This window comes from Carlito syrichta, unplaced genomic scaffold (genome assembly GCF_000164805.1).
Source record: "Carlito syrichta isolate Samal-C Ts95f unplaced genomic scaffold, Tarsius_syrichta-2.0.1 Scaffold304630, whole genome shotgun sequence".
Classification (NCBI taxonomy): Eukaryota; Metazoa; Chordata; class Mammalia; order Primates; family Tarsiidae; genus Carlito; species Carlito syrichta.
The window spans coordinates 294,554-318,034 of record NW_007248726.1 but is presented as its reverse complement, the minus strand read 5'-3'; the positions used below and the strand labels follow the sequence as shown (position 1 = coordinate 318,034).

General features: G+C 33.4%; 1 protein-coding gene across 1 annotated transcript in view; it reads right to left on the bottom strand.

Annotated features, from left to right (window-relative positions):
• Positions 1 to 23,481, bottom strand: part of FBXL17 (F-box and leucine rich repeat protein 17) — a 522,435-nt gene that overhangs the window by 330,385 nt on the left and 168,569 nt on the right. Inside the window, exon 7 of the mRNA XM_021713613.1 lies at positions 12,309 to 12,439. Coding sequence (XP_021569288.1) covers positions 12,309 to 12,439 — 131 coding nt within the window. The remainder of the gene's footprint in view (positions 1 to 12,308; positions 12,440 to 23,481) is intronic.

Here is a 23,481-nt window from a genome sequence, read left to right as displayed (position 1 = left end):
GGTTCAAGACCTGCCCAGGCAACTTGGCAAGATCTTGTCTCTACAATAAATCAAAAATTAGCCAGGCGTGGTAGCGCGCGCCTGTAGTTCCAGCTACTTGGAAGGTTGAGGCAGAAGGATCGCCGGAGCCCAGCATGTCGAGGCTGCGGTGGCCGGGAGAGTGCCACTACACTCCAGTCTGGGCGACAGAGTGAGACTCCAACTCAAAAACAGAAAAAAGAAAGAAACTGCAAGTGACCATTACTTTTTCGTAACATTTATTTTATTTAATATTTATCTTACTGTAAAAATATTTTAATGTTATTAGCTAGCACTTCTAACAACAGATTCCTTTAACCAACTGTATTTTCAAACTCAGAATAAGCACTGGAGGCAGTATGATACCTAGAAAGTGCAGGGGCTTTGAGGTCAGACAGATGTACATTCAATCCTGACGCTGTACTTACACTATGTGATCTTCAGCAAGAACTTTACCTCTCTGTGCTTCATTTTGCTTCTATCTATAAAATAAGGCATAATGATACATACGTCATAGAATTAATGTAATAATTAAACAAGCTAATGAATGAAAAACTCTTAGCACCTTGTCTGACTTAATATAAAATTTCCCATATAGGGCAGCTACAAAGTCAGTATATTAATCACATATTGCTGTATAACAAAGCACACCAAAATTTAGTAACTTTAAAAACAAAGCATCTCATTTGCTCACAGCTCTGTAAGCCAGTTAATTGGACTGGGCTTATTCTGCTGGTTTCACTAAAAGGGACAGCAGCTATCTGAAGGCCTGACTGAGATTGGGTGGTTTAAGATGGCCTCACTCAGAAGGCTGACCTCTATCTTCATGTGATTGCTTATCCTTAGAGAGACTAGTCTGGGCTTATTCATATGTAGGTGGCAGGACTCCAAAAAGGCAAGAACAGAAGTTGAAAGATCGCTTTAAGCCAAAGCTTGAAAGTCCCACAACATAGTTTCTACCCAGTCCAGATACAAGGGGACAAAAAGAGAAAAAGACTCCACCTCTTGATGGAAAAAAATGCAACGTAACATTGTAAAAAAAAAAAAGACTGCGTTTATGAAAGGAAAAAAAATTGTGGCTGTATTATGCAATCTTCTATCGTCTGCAAAATAGAGACAAATTTTTAATAACACATACGCTTTCAACTATAAATAATCACAGAGTTCAATTTCTGAAAAGCAAAAGTAAGTATTAACTTTTCCCCCAAATAGAGTAATATTACTCTGTTCCTGCTTCAGAGACAGATTTCAAAAGAAGACCAAGAGATAGATGCAGACCCATTGTCTGATACCATCATTTAAGATGCCTGGGTGGTTGGTTGATTGGTTTTTCTGTGTTCTAAGAGTCTTCAAAGCTTTTCTATTTGACCTAATCAATGTGTCCATTTCCATCTAATTTGGTATTTTTACCTACAATAAGCAGCGTTCCAATTGTACACTCCATAAAAAATAGCATCACTAAGAAATATGAACCAAGTATGTAGCACTTCTAGAAACTGTGAAGTTTGTAAAACAAGAAAAATATATCCTTGTAAAAAGTATATACACCTCTGGCTTTTCTATGAAAATAATTACTGGAGAAAAATTTAGTTTTGTGATATACTTAAATAACTATGTCCAGATATCTATTCATACTGAATTAAGAAGAGATCAAAATTAATACATTAAATAAATGATCATTCCTACCAGGATTTTCTTTAACATGTGTGTCTCTACAAGATTCATTTATACAGCCACAGTCCTTTCAAACAATATAACCTATTTGCTTTTGGACAATTTCATGCGGCAAGATATGTCACTAAACACACTACGTAAGAATCACTTCTTATAGAAAGAGAGAGGTAAAAGAAAGAGTTACTTGCTTGTTTGATAATATGGTGAGCGGAGAAGCAGTTGAGGAATGATTAATTCCCCCAATAATGCCATTTCTATATTTTCTAATAAGGAACTGATTCTTAAAATTACCATTCTTTTTAGTTGAGGATCTGTTACAACACTGCTTCATAGAGAAACAGTTTGCAGCCTAAGTAGTTTTCAATTTTAGACAAATTGGTGCTGCCCAAATGATAATAGTTAATCACAGGGAAAACCTCAATAATATGAATTGTATCTAATAACCTCAATAATATGAATTGTATCTAATATGTTTCTAAAGACATTTTAAAATCCTGATTATGTTATGAGAAGCCAAACATATGTTCATCTGGAGAAAATGCTACTAGCCAATGTCACCTTTGGTGACTAGCTATTTCTCATCGTATTGCACCTTAGCATGAATTATTACAATTAGAAAATTCTAACTGATAATTAGGGATTAATTATAACCTCATGTTACAGTTCAGAAATAATCTACCCCTCAATTTACTTTTTTAAGAAAATCTTCTAAATGTTTAAAATAATCTCATTTTGTAAAATTATTTCAAAGTTCTACACGAATGATAGATACACTATAAGAGTTTATACAGAATAGTTATCACTTTTGAAAAATAGTGACTATTCTAACATTTTTAAATGATATTACTCACTAATCTTAATTGCCATGATTTCAAAAGACAGTTCCAAAGTGCATCTTGAACAAACAGAAAAGCAATTAGCCTAAATTAATTGCTTTGCTGATGTGATTTGCAGTAGGTATGCTTGGTGGTTTTGAAACTCCTGCCAGTGCTTTCACAACTTGATGTTCTGATGGTTTTTTAGCCTTTTTTTGCACCAGAGCAATTAACCAGATAATTGTTCTAATGTGAACCTGGCCTTAATCAGTATGTGTAGGTTCATAGCAGCAATTAACCACACACTAAACATACATTTTTAAAAGGAGCACTTAAAAGTACAAGAACAGCTAAAGAAAAACTTGTAACATTTTTTTTCTCATACAGCCATACTTTTTTCACCAAGAAGCAAAAAGAAAAAGGAGGGAGGAAAAGGCATAGCCATCTCCTTTGCCTCTTTTCAATTAATACAAGGTATCATTATGTTTGAAAAACAAGTGAAGTTTCTAGTTCTTCACTTAAAGTATTCCAAAGTCCCTACTAAAAGGGCAAAACCCAATGACTAAACATTACATTCTATCTACTGTTCAAAAATACATCTATGGCTTTCAGATAAATAACATGCAATGCAAAGCAAGCTCTGAATCTAGACCATGACATTAAATCCTCACTTTATTATCAACTTTATTCAGAAATCAATCAATCTGTAAGAAAGGGAGAATTTGAACAAAATGCTTGGATTTCTGCCAGATTATGAGTCAAATTTAAAAGCAGATTTATTCATCTACAAAAGCAGCATTTATAATTCTCTCAAAATGCATGTATTAAATTAATTCTCTGAGCAGGGTTCAGTGCAAGGTAATGGTTGGATGGGGGGGTCTGAGGTGAGATCAGAGGGCCAGAGAGAAAGATACAGGTGGTCCTTATAAGGAGAGAGACTCATAAACAAAACATCATGCAGCCACACAATGATACAAGCCCCAACAGAGTGATTTGCAATGGATTCAGCTAGACAGTAACATGATACAGCAGTTAAGTATAACCACAATTATTATTTCATCTTTTCCTTCTACATAAATGAATTCATATTCATTTTAAGGGAAATTATTAGTAGCAGTGCAACTATAATTGTTAATGTAACAACTTTGCTTTTTTCAGACTTCAGTAAGGAGTAATTGTATTCTGTCTTAAATGAAATATTTTATCAGTTGAGGAGTGATATACATAAAGCCTTTCCATTTTCATGAGACATAAAGGTTCGATTTGTAAGTATTCTGTCATTCTTCATGTCTTCAGGAAACACTCCTCTTTCTTAATTTCTGAAAGGACTGTCATATGGAAAATAGCCCAGGCACATGCATGTCAGGTCTGCCATTTGTAATTATTATCAATCAAATTCCAGCAATTTCTCCTCTGGTTAAACATGTGTATACCTATCTTCTAAAATATTTCTTTATACCGCTGTTCATAAAATATTTTAGGCTGAAGCAAAATCCCTTCCACTAAATTAATAACTCATCACAGGAGATATTTATCATCTCAAGTCATTTACAAGAAAATTGTCAGATTTAATAGCCTTTCTCAAATTTTCACTATTTATCTGGCTTCATTTATCATCCATTTTAAAATTTTGACAACAGTGAGTTATTTTAATTACCATTTCGGGTTTGGAAGATTTAGAATCAGACAACTCCTGGAAGAAGTGGGGAATGGTATAAATATGCTTAAGCAGTCAATAAACTATCATCATTTTCATCAATAAAGGAAGATTTTCTTCATTTTTGGCAATTTAAAACAGATTTGAGGTTAGGAAGTCTCCAAATCCTATGGGTCAACAGTATTGCATTCATCATCATACAAAATGTATTCCATTCTTTCCCATAAGTTGATCATGAATTCTTTTTCATAACATGGAAAACATGGTTTTTAATCCTACAAAGTAAATCCCTGCTATATCTGTTTGCTCATCTTTATAATGCCTGAAAAACACAAAAGCAGTGGTAGCATTTAGAGCATCCAGGAATACCCATAGGATGATTCTATGGAAGCGCTGTTTATTATTATTTATAGAAATGTTCAATTCTGCATTATTACTCACTAGGAACCAAAGACAATGCAGAAATGTAAAATTATCATTATGTGTTAGGACTATACTAAAAATTCACATTATTCTATTAGACAAAATAATGTGAATATGGAGAATCAATAAGCCAAATTCACCCACATAAAATTCAGTTTCTAGCCCATCTACTGAATTAGAGTTAAGAATCTAAGCAGCTGAAACATATGCATCTCATATAGATTTTCTCTTAAAATGACTTTACTAAATATCCTGGTGTTACATACCAATTAATATTTCCTTTAAAATGACATTTAGTAACTAAAAGCACCGAAAGAACCAATAACAGAACCGATATTCTATATTGTTACCTATCAAACAACTGAAAGTTCCTTTAAATTTAAATGCACTATGACTCTCCTTTGAGGATAAATGCACAAATCATTTTATCAGAGAAGCTTTGCCTTTTGTAGAAAAACATTGTCAATTATTTGAAAAATCATATACACTAAGAAAAGTGTACAGATTAATTATGGCAATTATTTCTTACCAATGGTATCAAAACCTCCAGTAAAATTAACTTCTTTCTTCTTAACTGAAAGACAACATATTCAAAGTATATGTCCAGTATTCTCCATTAATCTGCAATGGCTACGTATCTGTTACAACTGACAGGGCGCATTTACAGATAATGCAATATTTGTAAAAATGAATGTGCAACATTACATGCTTAAATAAATACCTATTCAACATCTACTTGTGAAATTAATTTTGAGGCCAACTATGAATCACATGTGGGACACACACACACACACAAACATATGGGCACACACACACGCACACAAATGAGCAAAACTTTCTCCTTTTCCTCAAGAAACTATGTAAGAAACAAGGAGTATTTACAAATGGGGTTGACTGGAAAAATTGCTTTTTAGTAAAAATAAGCTTTTTTAAAAAAAAACTACAACTCGAGCAACCCCTTCGGGTCCCCTCCCACTGTGGGAGCTTCTCTGTCCTCTCAATAAATCCTGCATACTCACTTAAAAAAAAAAATCTACAACTCCATGCAGTAAAATATTCAAAAAAACTTTTCACCTCCCAGATATTCCATATGGACAAAATAAGGAAATATTTTAATCATGCTCAGAATTATCAAGCATAATCTGAGGCCTGAGATCAGATGACCATTTAACTTATCATTCGAACCAGAGCATTTTGGAACTCATAACGGAGCAGCAAGCACAATGCTAAACCTGACAGAATGCCAAAACAACAGGCATAAGCTGGGATTGTCCTGGGAAAACCAGGATATATGGTCACTCTAGGTTTAAGGTACTGGGAGACAGTGAGTCCCTCAAAGTTACAGCCTGGACTCTGAAGACACATAAAAATGAGTTCTAGTCCTGGTTCCACTGGTTGTGAGCTGCTCACTATATCTGGGTCTTAATTGCTTCTTTTGAAAATGGAGATAATTCCTCTCAGGGAACTGTAGAGATTATATAAAATAAGGTATGAAAAAAGAACAGTGTCTGGCACAGATTGTAATTAAATGATAGCTATTACTATTATCCTTCCCCCAGAAAAAAAGAAAATATTATATATTCTTACCTCACTAATAATACATAGCCAAACACGGTTCTAAAGAGAAGATCTAATGGATAGAAGGACACAGAAGACATGATTTTTTAGACAGTCTGGAGGCCTGGAAAATAGTTACTCCAATACTATACTACTCTTCTAGGAATGGTCTTACAAATAATTGTGAATATGTGAGTAAAAAAGAGTGTCAAAAATATGCTTACCTCAAACTAACATCACTAGCTAAAAGACTCCATTCTTTCTCTACAATCCTCCCAGAACTAAGTAAAATATATTTTTTTATTATTATTGCAAAAATACAAGTAATATCATAGAACACACACAAAACTATTTAGGAGTTTACAAAAATAAGACAAAATTCAGTTTCACTAAAGCTCCCTAACAAGCCCAGTCACATTATTAGGCACCAAAAGTATGCAGACAGACTGTTCCTCATTCTACAGAGGCAGAATAGTGCTGCTATAAATACCACCACAGAGCTGCTTCAACAGTCAGCATTATTTTTGCTGCCTCATTATGTCCAAGTTTTCAGGCTTTTATGGGAGAAAACTGCTTAAACTTCACACTCTATACTCCAAGGTGAAAAGTATTTCTCTTCTCCAGACCACTTGACTTTAATAGAAAACAAAATATTCTCGAACTCAAATTCAACTGGATTTAATGGAGAGGTTTGTCCCCCTGGGCGATCTTTAAGCCTCAGTCTCTAGGAGAATTAAGTAATATTAGGGGACTGAAATGAAATAAAATTCTAAGTCCACTGTGACATGACATTCACCGGAAGATGGTAGTCCTTGAACACTTATGGAAGATGGTAGTCCTTGAACACTTATAAATACAATATATAGCATATGTTCACAAAACAATTCTTGGAAATAAAACACAATGGGCACTCAGCAAATATTTTATAACACCAACACCTGCTCAAATCCTCTCTGAACTTTATTTCTAAATATCACCGTTTTTTATTGAATCAACGGAAATTTGAAAGAAGAAACAGAATAAACATCCAGAAAAGATCAAGGGAGTTAGAAAAATCTTTATATAAAGCCTCATTGAGTTTTACATGAGCCAGGGTGCTGTCAGTCTCATTGAAAGGGGTGGTGAAGTAATCTGTCACTCTATAATTTTAACCTGAGTAAACCTAAAAAACTAAAAAGGGCCTTTTCTATAACAAGGAAAAGAATAGTATTAAGACTTTTCTTAATACTGAAAACAAAGGACCTATGAATCAAATACAAAGCACTGCTAATGAATTCATTTTAAAATAAACAACTTTAAATCACAGGTTTGAGGGTGGAGGGAGTTTAGCAAAGTAGTTCAACCCTCCTTATAATTCAGCAAACTTTTTACAACACTCTTGTTTGAACACTAAGTGAGAGCTTTTCTCTACTTTGGAAAGTAGTCAATGAAAATGAAGGATTTAATTTATTTTAATCTGAATTGTGTCCCCCTCTATAACTTCCACCAAAGTTCTGGTACCTTAAATAACAAGGAACTAATTTAGGTAGACCAACTAACTCTCTATTAATTGTTGATAAGTTTTCTCAGACTTAATTTTAGAAAAACTATTTGATTAAAATATGAAATATATAAAATTTTCTACAGTTGGATTTTAATGTGGGAGAACTGAGTTTGCACCCTGGGTTGAGGACAGGCAGATAATATAAAGAATATATCATACCTGGTGGGACAAGGGGAGAATTAAAGAAATGGCCAAAGAGAACAGTCCATTCTCATCCTGGAAAGCTTGTTGATATGAGAAGATGTGGACCTGATGATAACAGAACTACAACTTTTCCAAAATAAGGCCCCAATTCAAAATGTTTATATAAACTATACCAGTTTTTAAAGTGTCAGCAATGAATTTGACTTTCTAAAATACCATGTATGCGAAACAAAGCAGCTTTGAGGACTGGACTCAGCTGTGACCCACCAGTTTGCAACTTCACATAGTCTTATTTAAAAGTTTTATTTAAAGAGAAATAACTATAATTACTATTCTATACCCCTGCACATATAAAGTGAAATAACAATGTTTTCTAAACATTATATTGTCCTTGAAAGAAACTGGCCACAACAGTCTCAGATTTAAAATTCTACAAATCTTAGAGGGCACACTGATGCAACAGCTCCCTTTACACAAATATAAGATTCAAACAGCAAATTATGGCTACATAATTTATATTAATAACACTGGCTTTTGTTAGAGTTTATTACTTTAGTTAACTGATGCTACAGAGTCTTTTATTTCTCTTGTATTCTTTCCTCGTATACTGTTCTCCTAATCATGAGTAAGCATGGCCAACTGTCAAAGGAAGTTCATAGATTTCATAATGTATACTGCTAAGAAGATGCTCAGGCAATTCTATTTTTCACATATCAGTTTTTTATATCCAAATGATAATGGGGATACAAACAATAGGATTGAACTAATTTCTTTTTCAGGATAAATGTTAAACATTGAAAATGGGGAGATTACCTCTTTGACAGTCAGTTGAAAACCTGAAAACAGCTTTTGCAAAGAACTATTAAAATCAATTAGATTTTATTCAATTCTTATTGGCAAAAAAGAATAAAAGAACCATTATAAGCATATTACTAAGGAGATGCTCAAATGATCCATTTCTTACACATCAGCCTTTATCATCCAAAACATGCTGCTTTTGGACTTCATGTCAAACATACAAAAACTTTGAAGACCAAATTGGATGTGATGTAACAAAAGATTTGTATCAAATATAAATAAATATTTCAATAATCTTAGAGTTGGAAAGAGTGGAGTAGACATAATAACCAGATGTTTAATTTAAACCATTGATAGAAACAGTCAGGGTCCTCTTTTCATAAAATACTTGGATTTTATTTGTATTCAAAAGCAATGGTAAATGTCAAATGACTACTAGACCATCCTTCTGAATACAAGAAAATATCATCTATTTAACTCTCTAAACACAAAAAGGACTTCTAGAAAAACAAAGATAAAGAGCAGCATGTCTTAGTCACACAGATAAATTCAAGAACCAGAAAATGCTAACATCATGAGTATGATAGCAAAGTTCTTCAACTACTACATATTTTTAAATTTTGAACTTCAGACAAAAGATAGCAGATAAGAACTTTTAAAACCTAGAATAAATCTCATATACAATGAAATAAGACAAGCACTGACGTTTATCTCAATTTGGGGAATACTTTATTAAAACTAGCAACATTAAAGAAAGATCCTTGTAATAGGTATTATATGTAAAATAATTCTAAAAGTTCTATTATGCCTTCATTATGAAAGAAAAGAATGAGTTTAGTTCAAAAAAATTAAGAATTTCCCAAATAAATGTCAGTTGTATATGAATCCCACCTATGAAATGGAAAATTGGCTCATCAGTCATGACGTTTTCTGTTTGTCCCCAGCTTTTCCTACAGCAATAGTGGAAAAATACATCCATTGAAAAAGCCAAAGAAAAGTCAAACAAAGGGTCTAATTTAATAGGACTAATATGATATTCCCCTGAACAAAAGATGTTGAAGGAATTAGATGAGAACATATGTAAAGTGCCTATCAATTACCTGGGTAATAAAGGTTACTTGCAACACCTCTATGCTTATAAGACTCACTATTACCATTAAGTCTTATGTCACCTAAAGAGAGTGACTTCTGAGAACAGAAGGAACTGAGTGTCCCACGGTCTGCTACACAGTACCAAGTATTTAGTAGGGGTTAATAAATGCTTTCTGATTTACTGGAGGATGATAATAGTGAACAAATGTAAAACAGAAACTAATTGATAGGCTAAATGCATTAGTGCATTCCAGTGCCCTCTATACGGAAGGTTACTAACCCATCTCAGCTAAGTGCTGAAATTATAATTAAGTCTGATGGGAAGTTCTAGATTTATACCAATATAATTACAAATATTACTTAGCTTAGTAATATAATATGGCAAGAACAATGAGATGAGTAATTTAGATGATACTGCAAAGTGGGTTTTAATGTTTGAAACTTCTATTACAGTATACAGGATAAGTACAAGTAGTGTAATTAAAACCTAAAAGAGCCTGATCTTTAAAATTCTACTGCTCAACCTCATTAAAATGCATGTTTTCTCAATTAATCCAAACTTTTCCATTAAAAACATAAAAATATACTTTCATTCCTTGCAAATAAATCTCTACAATACATATATTTAGGATCAATCACCAAATAACCATTTCAGTTAAGTAGGAAAAAAATGATTGAAACAGCATAAGGTTTGAGTACAAGGAGACTAACAAAGAGAAGGAAAGGCAAAGTAAGGGCTACTCACCTTTTCATTTGTAAATTACGCAGTTATAACTTAAATAAGCATTTAAAAGATTATAAATTCACCCCCCCATCCACACACCTGTGTTTAAATGACACAAGCCTAAGCAAAGTGTTTACTTTGGAGATGACCCATATAATCATACATGGACTGTATCTTACTTATGACTCTTCCAAGAAAATTGTTGCAGAATATAAGCTATTTGTTGTAGAAACAGTTTTCTCTTTTTAATTTAATGCATTACTAAGAAATGAATCACAATGTTAGCCTAATGTTAAATACCTAAAACCACAAGGAAAAGCTTTTTAAATAATATTTTAAATTGTCATATAAATGTCTATATAGAATGTGAACTATAGAGAAGAATTTAACTTTTTAAATTTATATCATTCATATATTTCATATAGTGACTACTACTGAAAAAACAATACTTTTTATAAATGATCACATACCCAATTCTAGATGAATAAAATTTTCAAGAAAAATTTTACAAAAAAAGAAGCAAATCAAGGCTATCACATAATTTATAGTAATTCAAGACAATTTAAGAAAATATCATTAGAATTTACCATAATTAAGGAAAATTGAGTCCACATGATTTTATTTTTAAAGTACAAAAGGAAATTAAAAGGGGGAAATCTTAAATTTAAAACATTACCTGACACAAACTTAATTATTTCTCCTATTTTTAAAAGAATATTTAAACATAAATAGGTTCTAATTTTAGTTGAGATAGTACTTCCATTTGGAAAGAATATTTTTGGTGGCCTATCTTTTTGAAAAATTCTTGAAAAGTTACGAGAAAAGAATCCTGTCTTATGCCCATATTTATAAATCTACCTAATCAGTAGCATTAAGGGCACTATGCAGCTATTTTCATTAAAGCGGTCTATTTTCGGGGGTTTTCCTATATCTTTTTCTTTCTTCATGCAATATTTCAAAGAAAAAAATGAGTTTATTATTATTTACAAGAAAAAAACACTTTTACACATTTATACTATATATTAAACTATTCTTAATGTGACTTCCATTTCAAAATCAGTGTTATATATGTAATTTACATATATTATAGGTACATATACATATATGTGTGTGTGGATAGTAGATAGATCGACAGATAGATAGACAGACAGACAGACAGAACAAAATTTCTCCCTTAGCTTTGCATGGTGGCATGTGCCTGTAGCTACTCAAAAGGCTGAGGCGATTGAGCTCAGCAGTTGAGCCTGGGCAACATTGCAAGACCCTGTCTCTGAAAAAAAAAAAAGTCAGAACTTCCAGACAGAACACGTGGAGGTACCTAGAAGGTGGCATGTGCCAAGAAAGGGCATGAAAGCTCTGTTCTCCTTCCCCCATACCTAATGCTATGTATCTCTTCAAGCATATCCTTTGTAACATCCATTATAATAAATGTGAAGGAAAAAAAAAAGAAAACAAAAGTTATCCTTAAGAAAGGGTCTAATGCATAATGTTTAAGGTGGTTTCTCAGAATCATTTTCCTTGATAAGTGAACAGTAAAATCAACCAAAAAAGTTGCAAAAATATTAAAATGGCAAACAATATATCCTGGATAAATAGCAAAGAAAAAATTCAACAGGCTACTATTGTTCCAATTGTTTAGGCAAACATTTGTATCAAAGCACTGTAAAACTTTTCTGTACTTATAAGCAATGAATGTATTAAAAGTATAAATCTAGATGGTTTTCAAAACTTAAACATATCAATTTGAAAAGATATAGCTGCATTCAATTTTACTTAAGGTTGGCATGCCTTGTTATAACGATAATTAGTATTTGCTACATGCTTTTCTCTGGGAAAGTATTTTAAAGATATTACAATGGTTACCTGTCATTTATGATCCAGTTCAGACAGAGATTGAGAGAGCTAAGATTTTTGCACCTCTTGACAATTTCCATCACAGTTTCATTATCCAGTTCAGTGATATGACGTAGGTCCAAGCTGGAAAGGTTTCTTAGCTAATGAGATAAATAAGATGAAAGATGAAAGGGTGAATGCTACATTCATTTCAAAAATTATGAATATAGTTTATTATAAGGTAGAGTATTATTGTAAAATATTCAAAAAAGATAAGTCTAAAATCTTTAAGCATATGTTTATGTAATATTTTAAATACTCAATTAAAAATGAGTGTAGTATAGAAATCTATAGTGAATATATGACTAGCAATAAAAATTAAAATAAAAGATTTTATTGTAGCATCCTAACAATTAAAAGCAATCTATTGTCTAATAGGTGAGGAAGCTGTTGAATATATTACATTGAGGAGGGGGGAGGGGGAGGGAGAAGGGGAAGAAACACTTTAGGCCTACTACCAAAGGGAACTCTTCCAACAACTACACAGGCTTGCAAAAGAACTTGAGCTCTAGAATACAGCCCAGGTGCACAAGTGAGGGTATTGTTTCATTTTTTACTTTTCCAGGGTCTTAAGAAACTTTGGAAGCCATTTTAGACCTTTTTATAGTCTTCCAAGTCTGTGTGTTTCCAAGGTAACATTTTAGTGTCTCATTTTATGTTTAAGAATATATATGGCCATTGACTAATCATTGACTAATTTTAGTCTTTAATCATTGACTAATTTTAGTCTTTAATATGAATTGGTTAGAAGTCAATTTTTTTTTACCTAATAAAAGACTAACATCTAGGATCTACAAGGAACTAAAATGTGTCGAAAAGAAAAAAACAAACAGCCCCATTACAAAGTGGACAAAAGACATGAATAGACAGTTCTCAAAAGAAAACTATGAACAGCCAACAGATACATGAAAAAAAGCATAGCCTCACTAGTCATCAAAGAAATGCAAATTAAAACCACACTGAGATGCCACTTAACTCCAGTCAGGATGGCCATCATCAGTACTCAAAAACAACAGATGCTGGAGAGGATGTGGTGAAAAGGGAACACTTCAGCACTGTTGGTGGAAGTGTAAACTAGTATAGCATCTGTGGAAAACAGTGTGGCGATTCCTAAAAGATTTAAAAATCGACCTTCCATATGACCCCGCAATCCCCCTACTGGGAATATACCCTGAAGAACTCAAATCACTCTATAAGAAAGATACCTGCACACATATGTTTATTGCAGCATTGCTCACAGTAGCAAGAACATGGACTCAACCATGCAGCCCATCAAAAGAGGACTGGATTAAAAAAATGTGGTACATACACATGATGGAATATTAAGCAGTCATAAAGAAGAACAAAATCATGAACTTCACACCAACCTGATGGACTTAAGAGTCTATAATACTGAGTGATCTTTCACAGAAAGAAAAAACTGAGTATTACATGTTCTCACTCATAAGCGGACCTGGAACAACTATCATAATACTACAAGAGAATGATTGGCAGTAGTGGGAAGCTGTCGGGAGGAGACAGGGAAGCAGGATTGGCAGTAGTAAGAATCTGCCCGGGGAGGGGAGAGGGACACACCTCATTAACAAGGATACCTGCATAATGAACATTTGTATACCTAACCCTGAATTGTACTTCACATCTTTTAAAAAAAAAAATAATCCTCTTTAAGACGGCACTGATCAGAATTGAAAAGATGGGAAATCAAACCAGTAATGAAAGAACTAAACTTGAGATGCTCTTTGAGAATGAAGAGAAGAAGGAAAAATGATGGGAAAGCAAGAAGGTAAAGACAAAAGAAGGTAAAGATAAATATGAAGGGTCAGCCTGAAGAGATCTGTCTTCGGTGTTGTGAGTGCTTCTTAGTAAAAAAGTTGGTTAGAACAGAAACAATGATTTATTCTGATTGAAAAACACTCTTCTGATGTGAAAAGTTATCTACATGTGCAAATAAAAAGGGTTTATTTTGAAAAGAAATTCAAAGCTAGGAACACAATGGCAAGTGTTTTGAATTACAAAAATTGAGACAGTTAATTTTGTGTGTCAACTTGGCTAGCAAGTACCCAGATCTTTGGTCAAACTTCACAGACACTTCTATAAAGGTATTTTTTGGATGGGACTCTGAGTAAAGCAGATTACTCTCCATAGTATGTCTGGATCTCACTCAGTGAGCTGAAGGCCTTCAGGAAAGACTGACCTCCTGTGAAGAAGAGAGAATTTTGTCAGCAGACTGCTTTAGTACTCAAACTCTTTCCTGGGTCTTACCCTGCAGATTTTGAACTTGCCAACTGCCACAATCATGTAAACCAACTTCTTAAAATAAATCTCTCTCTTCTCATATTTATACATATGCATAATCCTATATTGATTCTGTTTCTCTGGAAAACAGTGACTAATACAAGAATAAAGGATGAACAATTCCTACAAAAACACAAGAAAAGAAAAGGTGACATCTGAGCAAAGATTTAAAGGGGGTGAAGGAGCAAACAAAATCATGCTAATGTCTGGGGCAAAAGTTGGTGCAGTCCAAATGCCCTGAGACAGAAACTGACCTAGCATTTTGGAAGATTATTAGGGAACCAGTGGTGCTACAGCACAGTGAATTGAATGGAGAATAGCAGGAGACATGACCAAAGAGGAGAGCTGGAAAGGGCAGCCTGCATGGAGCCTTGTGAGTCCTATAAGGATTTTAGCTTTTGCTCTGAGTAATTTGGGGATCTGCTGGAGGGTTCTGAGTAGGAGTATTCCATGATCTAACTTACATTTTAAAATGACTGTTTTAGCTCCTATGTTGAGTCTAGAACATAGATGCAAGGGTGGAAGCAGAGAAAGGCTACAATTGAATTAATCCATTCAAGAGATATCAGTCACTTGGACCACAGTGATAGCAGCTGGAGGTGGCATGAAGTGATCAGGTTCTTAATATACAGTAGTTGAAAGCAGAATTTTTTGACAAATAGATTATGGGGTATGAGAGAAAAAGAGGAATCAAGGATGATTCCAAGGTTTTTGGTTTGAGCAATTAGAAGGTATAGTTGCAACTAAACCAAAAAATTTGGGGCAGGTAGAAAAGACAGTTTTGTTTTGAATATGCTAAGAGATAGCATATATATGAGACAAATACTTGGATACCTGAGATGCCTAGATATCCAAGTAGAGATGTCACATAAATTTAGGAGTCATTAGCACATAAATGGCATTTACACTTCTAAATTTAATATATAATTGTATTGACTACATATAAATGTATTAAACTCATAAAGTTAGCTAGATACACACAGTAGTCACAATTTATAGTGACTAAAAAATAAATTATGAGTTAACTGATTCCATTCATATGCAGGCATACATACTCATAGGAAGAAGATATAATGCATACTGTACGTAATAAAATATAATGCATGAAGCCTAGCACAATTCTTTAAAAAATGCATATATAGTGTCTCAGTTCACCTGAGGCAGTTGCAAGGCTGGATTCATTTCCTTGACCGCTCATAGTTCAGCCTTCACAGCCCCAAAGAGTTTGAGTACTAAAGTGTACATCATCTGTAAAGGCATCTGGATGTCCACATTTAGAGCAGGAGACTCTATCCTCTGTATACCCACTGATGTTTTTCATTCTTCCACCAAGATGTTAGCCATGCTACTCTTTAATTTGGTCTAATTAATTGTATGTTCCTCACACTAGAGTTAAAAGCAAGCTACCGTAGGTCAGGACCACGTCTTATTCATTTTTGTGTCACCAGCGCTTAACACAATACTAGGTGCATCAAACATATTTATTAAATGCTTATTATTGAATGAGTTAATCTGAAATCAGGATTAAAAACTTTAAAATAATTTTATTTATTTGTTTCCAGAAATCAGTTCTCTTTTAACTACATCAAAAATGCAGGATTTGCAGCTCTGACGCTACACGTTTTAGAAGTGTCCTATTTGAACATGAAGTTAAATAATATATAAACATTACATAATAAAAACAACATTCTCATTCCATATAATCAAAGGTCATTTCAGAACAAGAAGCATAATGAGTTTTCTATTTGCGTATTTGTTCTTAAAATGCAGAACATTTTTTTAAAAGCCTCTATAAGTTGTCAGAGTTTTAAAGTGTGTGGCAGAAATTTTGAGTAGTTCACCAAAATTTTAATCACTGTCTTCTGCTGCAGAAATGTGAATTTGCTAATTGGATTTCTGCTTCTTAGTACACTAATTCAGAATGGATGCTCTGCTCCTCCTCTTTCACACTGACAGGCAGCACAGACTCTAATTGACTTTTTTCGAGGACTTTTCTTTTCACCAAATCCCTTTCTTTTCTCCATATAAGATTTCTAGAGCTCATAATGAACCACAAACAGCACTTAGAGTTAGCAGCATTAAGCAGCCTTGTCACTTTTTTACCCAGCGGGAGCTAAAAATCAGAATTTCTCTTCAATTAAAAAATAAAATATTTATACTGTTTCAATTAAATGAGAAAAAAATCAAAGCTTAAATAAATTAAGGGTAAATTAAGTCAAATATGAATGCAAGCAAGGAGAGCTTGCTTCAACTAATTGGACTGGTTGTATACTTCATTTCTTCATACCAAGTTCAGAGATCTACAAAAAAAAGACAGTTCACAAAAGTTTGAACCAACTTCAGTCACTTGTACCCATGTATCACACTTCAAAGGGTCAGAAGTATTGGAAAGATATTCCAAATGAAAGTTTTATATCTTTTTGAAAGTAGTGAAATCACTAAATGCCATTAGCCTAAGACAAAAGTTTACCATATTCAAGCCAAGTGACCTGTTCTTTGGCATCTTGATCTTAAACTGTCTATTAAAGCAAAACAGTCAAATCATTCACTCATTGTTTCTAAATATGTTAAGCTGAAAAACAAAGGAATGACATTAATGATTTTTAACTTAAATGCATATTCTGGCATATATTTGTATCTTCTGGCATTCCAAAAATATTACAAAAATGTTGTATCTACTCTCTAAAACAAAATATTTTTTCTTCCTGGTGCAGAATATGCAACTGGTACTCATTTTCACATGAAAAAAATCTGTAACCTTACATTCTCCTTTATGGGCCTCAGTCTAAAGCCAAAGCTCATCGTAAAAAGTGCCTTCATCTGAATCTCAGATATTAGTCTTCCTAGTCTGTGACCAGGTACTGTTTTCAAAGAATGTATGAGAACCTTCCACCCTTTAAGCCAAAACGCTGTGGTACCCAGAATGACAATCACCAACTGAGCCACTTGCAATCTTTGGGCCTTTTACACTCTCAGAAAAAGATTCCCTAATAAATGGAGAAAACCATGAGGACATGGACAACAGGTACATACGGCTTCTCTCTGGGGTTTACTGCATAGGTCTAGAGCTTGCTTAGTCACCTGAGAAGAAACCGGATAACCTATGCATTAGCAGCAGCTTTCTTTCCTTCTAATCTTTACGCCACTTTTATGAGCAGAAGCATTCCAAAACATATACATAACTCTTCTGCCATCCCTACCCCAAAGTTTCCAAAGAAAGCCACAAGCTTAATATTGATAATTAAAATGAATCAATCAGACCATCCATACTAGTGAAAAAAAGGAGTCACAGAATCTGGTCCTAAAATAAGTAACGATGCAAATTCGGAAAAAAAGAAATTATTTCTTTCACAATCTTCAGCATTGTACTTGATTTAGTTATTCATGGTTATTACCAATGTGCCTCAATCACTTGAGACAGTGATAGACAGTGAAGGAATGAGCACTTTCCAGGTGAGGAAAATCTTAGAAGATTCAAACTTTTTAAAGCAAGGGCCCCTAACCAATACTGGTTCATGGCCTGTTCGGAACCTGGCTACACAGCAGGAGGTGAGCAGTGGGCAAGCAAGCAAAACTTCATCTGTATTTACAGCTGCTCCCCATTGCTTGCAAAACCACCTGAGTTCTGCCTCCTGTCAAATAAACAGTAGGCATTAGATTCTCAAAGGAGTGCAAGTCCTGTTGTGAACTGCACATACAAGGGACCTAGGTTGCATGCTCCTTATGAGAATCTAATGCCTGATGATCTAAGGTGAAGCTGAGGCAGTGATGCTAGCACTGGGGAATGGCTGCAAATACATATTGACATTAGCAGTGAGATTTGACTGCACATTCCCCCTCCCCCACCTCCCCACCCTGTTGGTGGAAAAATTGTATTCCATGAACCTGTCCTGATGCCAAAAAGGTTGGGGACCTCTGTATTTAAAGAATATGTAAGTATTCATACTGAAAATCCAAGTGAAGAACTCTTCACTGAATCAGATCCCATTTCTCTTATTGTTTACTTTGTTCTACAAAACAGTTACAAAAAGCAACAAAGTATTTCAATGAGTAATTAATAAATTTTAGTTCCTAGCTCCTCTAATCATCCTCAATGTTTAGAGCTGAATGTAAATGAGCTAAAATTCTAGGTTAATGACTATGCTATAGGCTGTAAATCAGTTATCAATAAGAAATGGTAATCAGAAAGAAGGTCTTTATAATGTCTTTATAATGTCTTTATAATTACATTATCATAAAAGTTGATAATACAAATTTTTTCAAAATGCAGTGCAAAAATGTGTAACTTTGGTTTATATATTAAAGCACTACTTTCTGATACAAAGAATTGTCCTTCTGTAATACAGCACTTTCAACCAAATTTGTCTACCTACAAGTTCAAAAGCTTCAGTCAATTAAAATAAAATTTAAAATGCCAATATCTAGTATGCACGTAGGGTAAAACTTTAAATATCAATTTATGATTTACCTCAATATTATATTCTTTAGGTCACTTATACATTTTCAGATTAATAAAAAGCATGACCAAGATTTGTGAAAACTAAAAACCAAAGTACTGACATGATAACATATATGTTATTTTAATTGTCAATCAAAATCATCTAAGATATAACTTCAAATGAGTAACCAATAACTCAAATAACAAGTTCAAAACAGTTAACTTCTTTAGTTAAATACTTTTCTTTACATTTACCTCTGTGGATTGACATTATAGATCACAGCACTGAGAAACCATTTCAACTTTGTTCTTGCTAGGAGCATGTGTGAAAACTATCTGTAATTAAGCTGCTGGCCCTACATCCCATTCTTGGGACTCACTATGACCTTATAGCTTTACTATTCTTAATTGTCATGTAACTGGTTGCCCTTATCTCTCTAGTTACAGCTCGTCTGGATTCAGGACAGCAGTATAGTTAGTCGTAGTCTAAGAAAGGGCCAGGTCTAATTTAAATCTTTCATTATGTTCAATTCTCTGCTTTGTGTTTTGATCCCAATTATTACAATTCTCTCTGAAAGGAAACAAATATCAGTTCTGCTTTCTTAAATGTACTTTCATGTAAGAAACCCAAAAGGACACAGAAAGGAAGATGTATTAGTCAAGGGCTAACTAGGAAACAGAAACACAACCTGCAACATGAAACCCCTATAGACTATTCATATAGAAGAAAAAGAAGGGGTAAGGGAGCACAAGTTTCCAATAAGGAGAAGTAGAGTCAATCTAATTGGAGTTCTTTATAACAACACAGAAGCACCTGAGAAACCTGTGGGCTGACCAAGTTTGTTTTCTTCTTTGAGCCGTATGAAGGCTATAACAGTTCTAACTTGAGCTCTTTACGCAGGCACAGGGATATTGCTTCACTGGCAAAGAGTCAAGATTGATAGTTGATTGCATGCTGGAAAGTACCTCTGATAAAACACAGTAACAAAGCACTTCCTCTAGTGAATATAATACATGAAACTCCAGTGGGAATCTTTTTCTTGGAGGAAAAAAAAAATGTTGATGGCAATCATCTCACTGGGATAAAATCAATTTAACTGAATTTTACAATGGGGGAAGCAGCTATGCACCTAAATATTTTATGAATATACTCTGATCAACAGCTTTTGTGTAAATACCTGCAATACCTCTGGGCTAGAGAGCAAATGTGAGGAGAGCAATTGCTTTTAGGTAATGTACTCTATTGGACTGTATCATTGTGTGTCTGAGAAGTGGAGCTCAGAACCAAACTCTAAACCAAAAATTATTATCAAAAATAAGAAGTAATAATATGTAGACAGAAATTCTGGTTAAATGTTGATGTTCCAAGTTAAAATTTCAGAACACTCTACTGTGTCATAAATAACTTCTGGCAAATAGTCACTAAGAAAATTTTCATAAAACACAGAAATTATTTACAAAGAGCTTAAGTACAGAAGAGAAACAACATAAGTTACCCTCTTGTCAGTATCCAGGAGCCCCTTTTAAATCTTGGATAATATTCTATATCACCTATTATAAACATCACACAACATTAAGGAAAATAATAAAGAAAAACTTAATTCTTTGGATTACCTATGATTAACAATTGGACTGGTGTGACTGAGTACTGTGTTGAAGTGTGCATATGCATGATAAATATTATGCACACACACACAAGCATATTCCTGTGCCTGACAAGAACTGGTCAGGTACAGTATAGTGCTTAAATAAGATAGTTGTATTAATTCAAAATAAAACACAGTCAAGTATTTTATAAATGTACAAAACTATTAAGTGAATGTAACTGTCAATGCTTTTAATCAATTAAGTATGTTTTTAAAAATTAATTGGATTCTATTTAACTCTGTAATTCTCAGTAAATGTTTACTTTCAAGTAAGTAAATGAGATCTGCTTATTTTTCTCAGTAGTATATTTTCTCATTAAATTAAATTACTAATTTATTCTCATTAAGCTTGAGATCTGGTTCTTTAATTCAGGCAATCTATTCTGTTGACTTAGAAATGGAAACCCAACTATGTTCAATACTACTCTTTACATATAAACCACAAGACTGAGTGAAGTAAAGTGATAGTAATCCTTACATAAAATTTCTATCACAAAACTGTGAATGAATTTGAAAGTTAAAAAAAAAAGAATGAAAGCAACATTTCATAATATCTTTCTTGGATAAAGACTGACCTCATGTGTTAGAAACCTGATAAAATTGAGTTGAAAAAAAATTTTTTACAAAAGTATTTTCAACAAAATCCACGATTTATAAATAAATGTGATAAAAATTCAAGGAGTGAACTGAGGAAAACATAAACAAAGTGAAATATTTTTTAAAATATAAAGCCATAATCCAAGAAAGACCCTTTCAAAAAAAATTGCCAAATAGCCTCATTTTACATTTATATATTAATATTAAAGTCTGAGCAATCATTTCATTAAAAAAAAAAAAAAAAGTGCCACAAAGAAACCGGGCACACCTCATCAACAAGGGCACGTGCATAATAAACATTTGTATATCTAACCCTAAACTGTACCCCACATCTTTAAAATAAAAAGAAATTCATGCTTTAAAAAAGAAACCCACTGCTTCATTTATTTGTTAGGACTTTTATAAACTGAGTCATATGAAAGATGAATTAATTTATTTTATTAGCATTATACTGATAAATCTTGCTATTGCAGTTGCTAAAATGTAAATGTAGCACAAATAAACATTACAACTACAATGTGAATAACAGAATTATAAAACATAAAAAGAATAGCCTCACTGAGCAGACATTACCAACTTAACAGCATGAAAAAATACATGTGTTAAGCTACTATAGCTTATGTAGACACTGTAAACTAATTTTAAAAAAATCAAAGTCACTAATTTGGGCAATAATAAAAGGCTAGAAGAGCAAACAGCAGTCCCTCCTTATTCATGGGAAATATACTCCAAGACCTCCAGGAAATGCCTAAAACCAACGATAATACTGAACTCTTATGTTTTTTTCCTGTATGGCAACAGGCATGTAGCACATACTGTGTGGATACGCTGGAAAAAGGGATGGTTTACATCCCTGGCAGGAGGGAGCAACAGCACAAGATTTCACCAAGCTACTCAGAATAGCACACAATTTAAAACTTATTAAGTGTTTATTTCAGAATCTTCCATTGAACAGTTTCAGACCATGGCTGACTGTGGGTAATTAAAACCTAGGAGACCAAAACCATAGATAAGGGAGAATTATTGTATTCCCCTGATTCAGTTATTGCTACATTAGGAGTTTTTAAAATAAATTGTTTTAAATACTATTTTAGTTGTACAGTGTGTTAACTTAAATCATTAAACAACCCTTAAGAGATCAGCAGGGGGAAAAAAAGAGAAAAATGAAGAGCAAACAAACATAGTTATTAATCTTAACATTCAGTATTGGCACTCAGGTAGAAAATAGGGTCAGAAAGTTTTTAAGTAAGATATATTTTCATAAAATTATTTTTCATTTTTATGTTACTGAAAGAACATACAAGTGGATCACAACTAACGAGTTATGAGAAACTCTGTACATTATGACGAATATTTTTCTAATTAATTTTTAAAAGTTTTTCTTTAGTTATATGCCAAGTACTCCTCCTCACACAATCCTAGAGGCAGGTAGATACTATTATTATCTTCATTTTGCAGATGAGAAAACCAAGGAAGACATATTAGGTGATTTGCTCAAGGTCATACAATCGGCAATCATACCATTAGCTTTGAAGACAGCAGTAAATGGTTTGCTGTCCTTGGCAAACTTCTAAGAAAACAATCAATGAATGGATCACACCAGACCCAGATAATCATTACTTATACTCTCAATAATCAATTTTTATCTCTGTTCTTAACTGCTGAAAGGCTAAAAGTTATTAAAAACATGGTCATCCAACAAAAAAACCCTTTCATAACACTATACTCACTGGGTCATATTCACTAGGGAATGTTTCAGAGCTGAATGAATTTAAGAACATATTTTCCATATCTCAGAATATCACTCACGCACCTATAATTAATCAGAAATAAATGAAATAATAAACTATGACAAAGCAGCAGTATCACCCCTGAAGTAGCAAAATAGTTGTTCTTCCTTTAGAATAAGGTATTCTAAACTAATCAGTTATTTGGAAATTTAAAAGATAAGAATGTTCATCTTTCATTTATAGTCTCTGAATAAACAAAAAAAGGAAGGCGAAAATTGAGTTAGCTGCATGAATGAACATTCTTTCAGTTACTTATGTCAAAATGACTGAAAAAAATCTATTTTGTTTTCCTTTTAAAAAACATTTCAGCCGGGCTCAGTGGCTCAGCCTGTAATCCCGTGCCTTTGAGAGGCTGAGGTGAGTGGATTGCCTGAGCC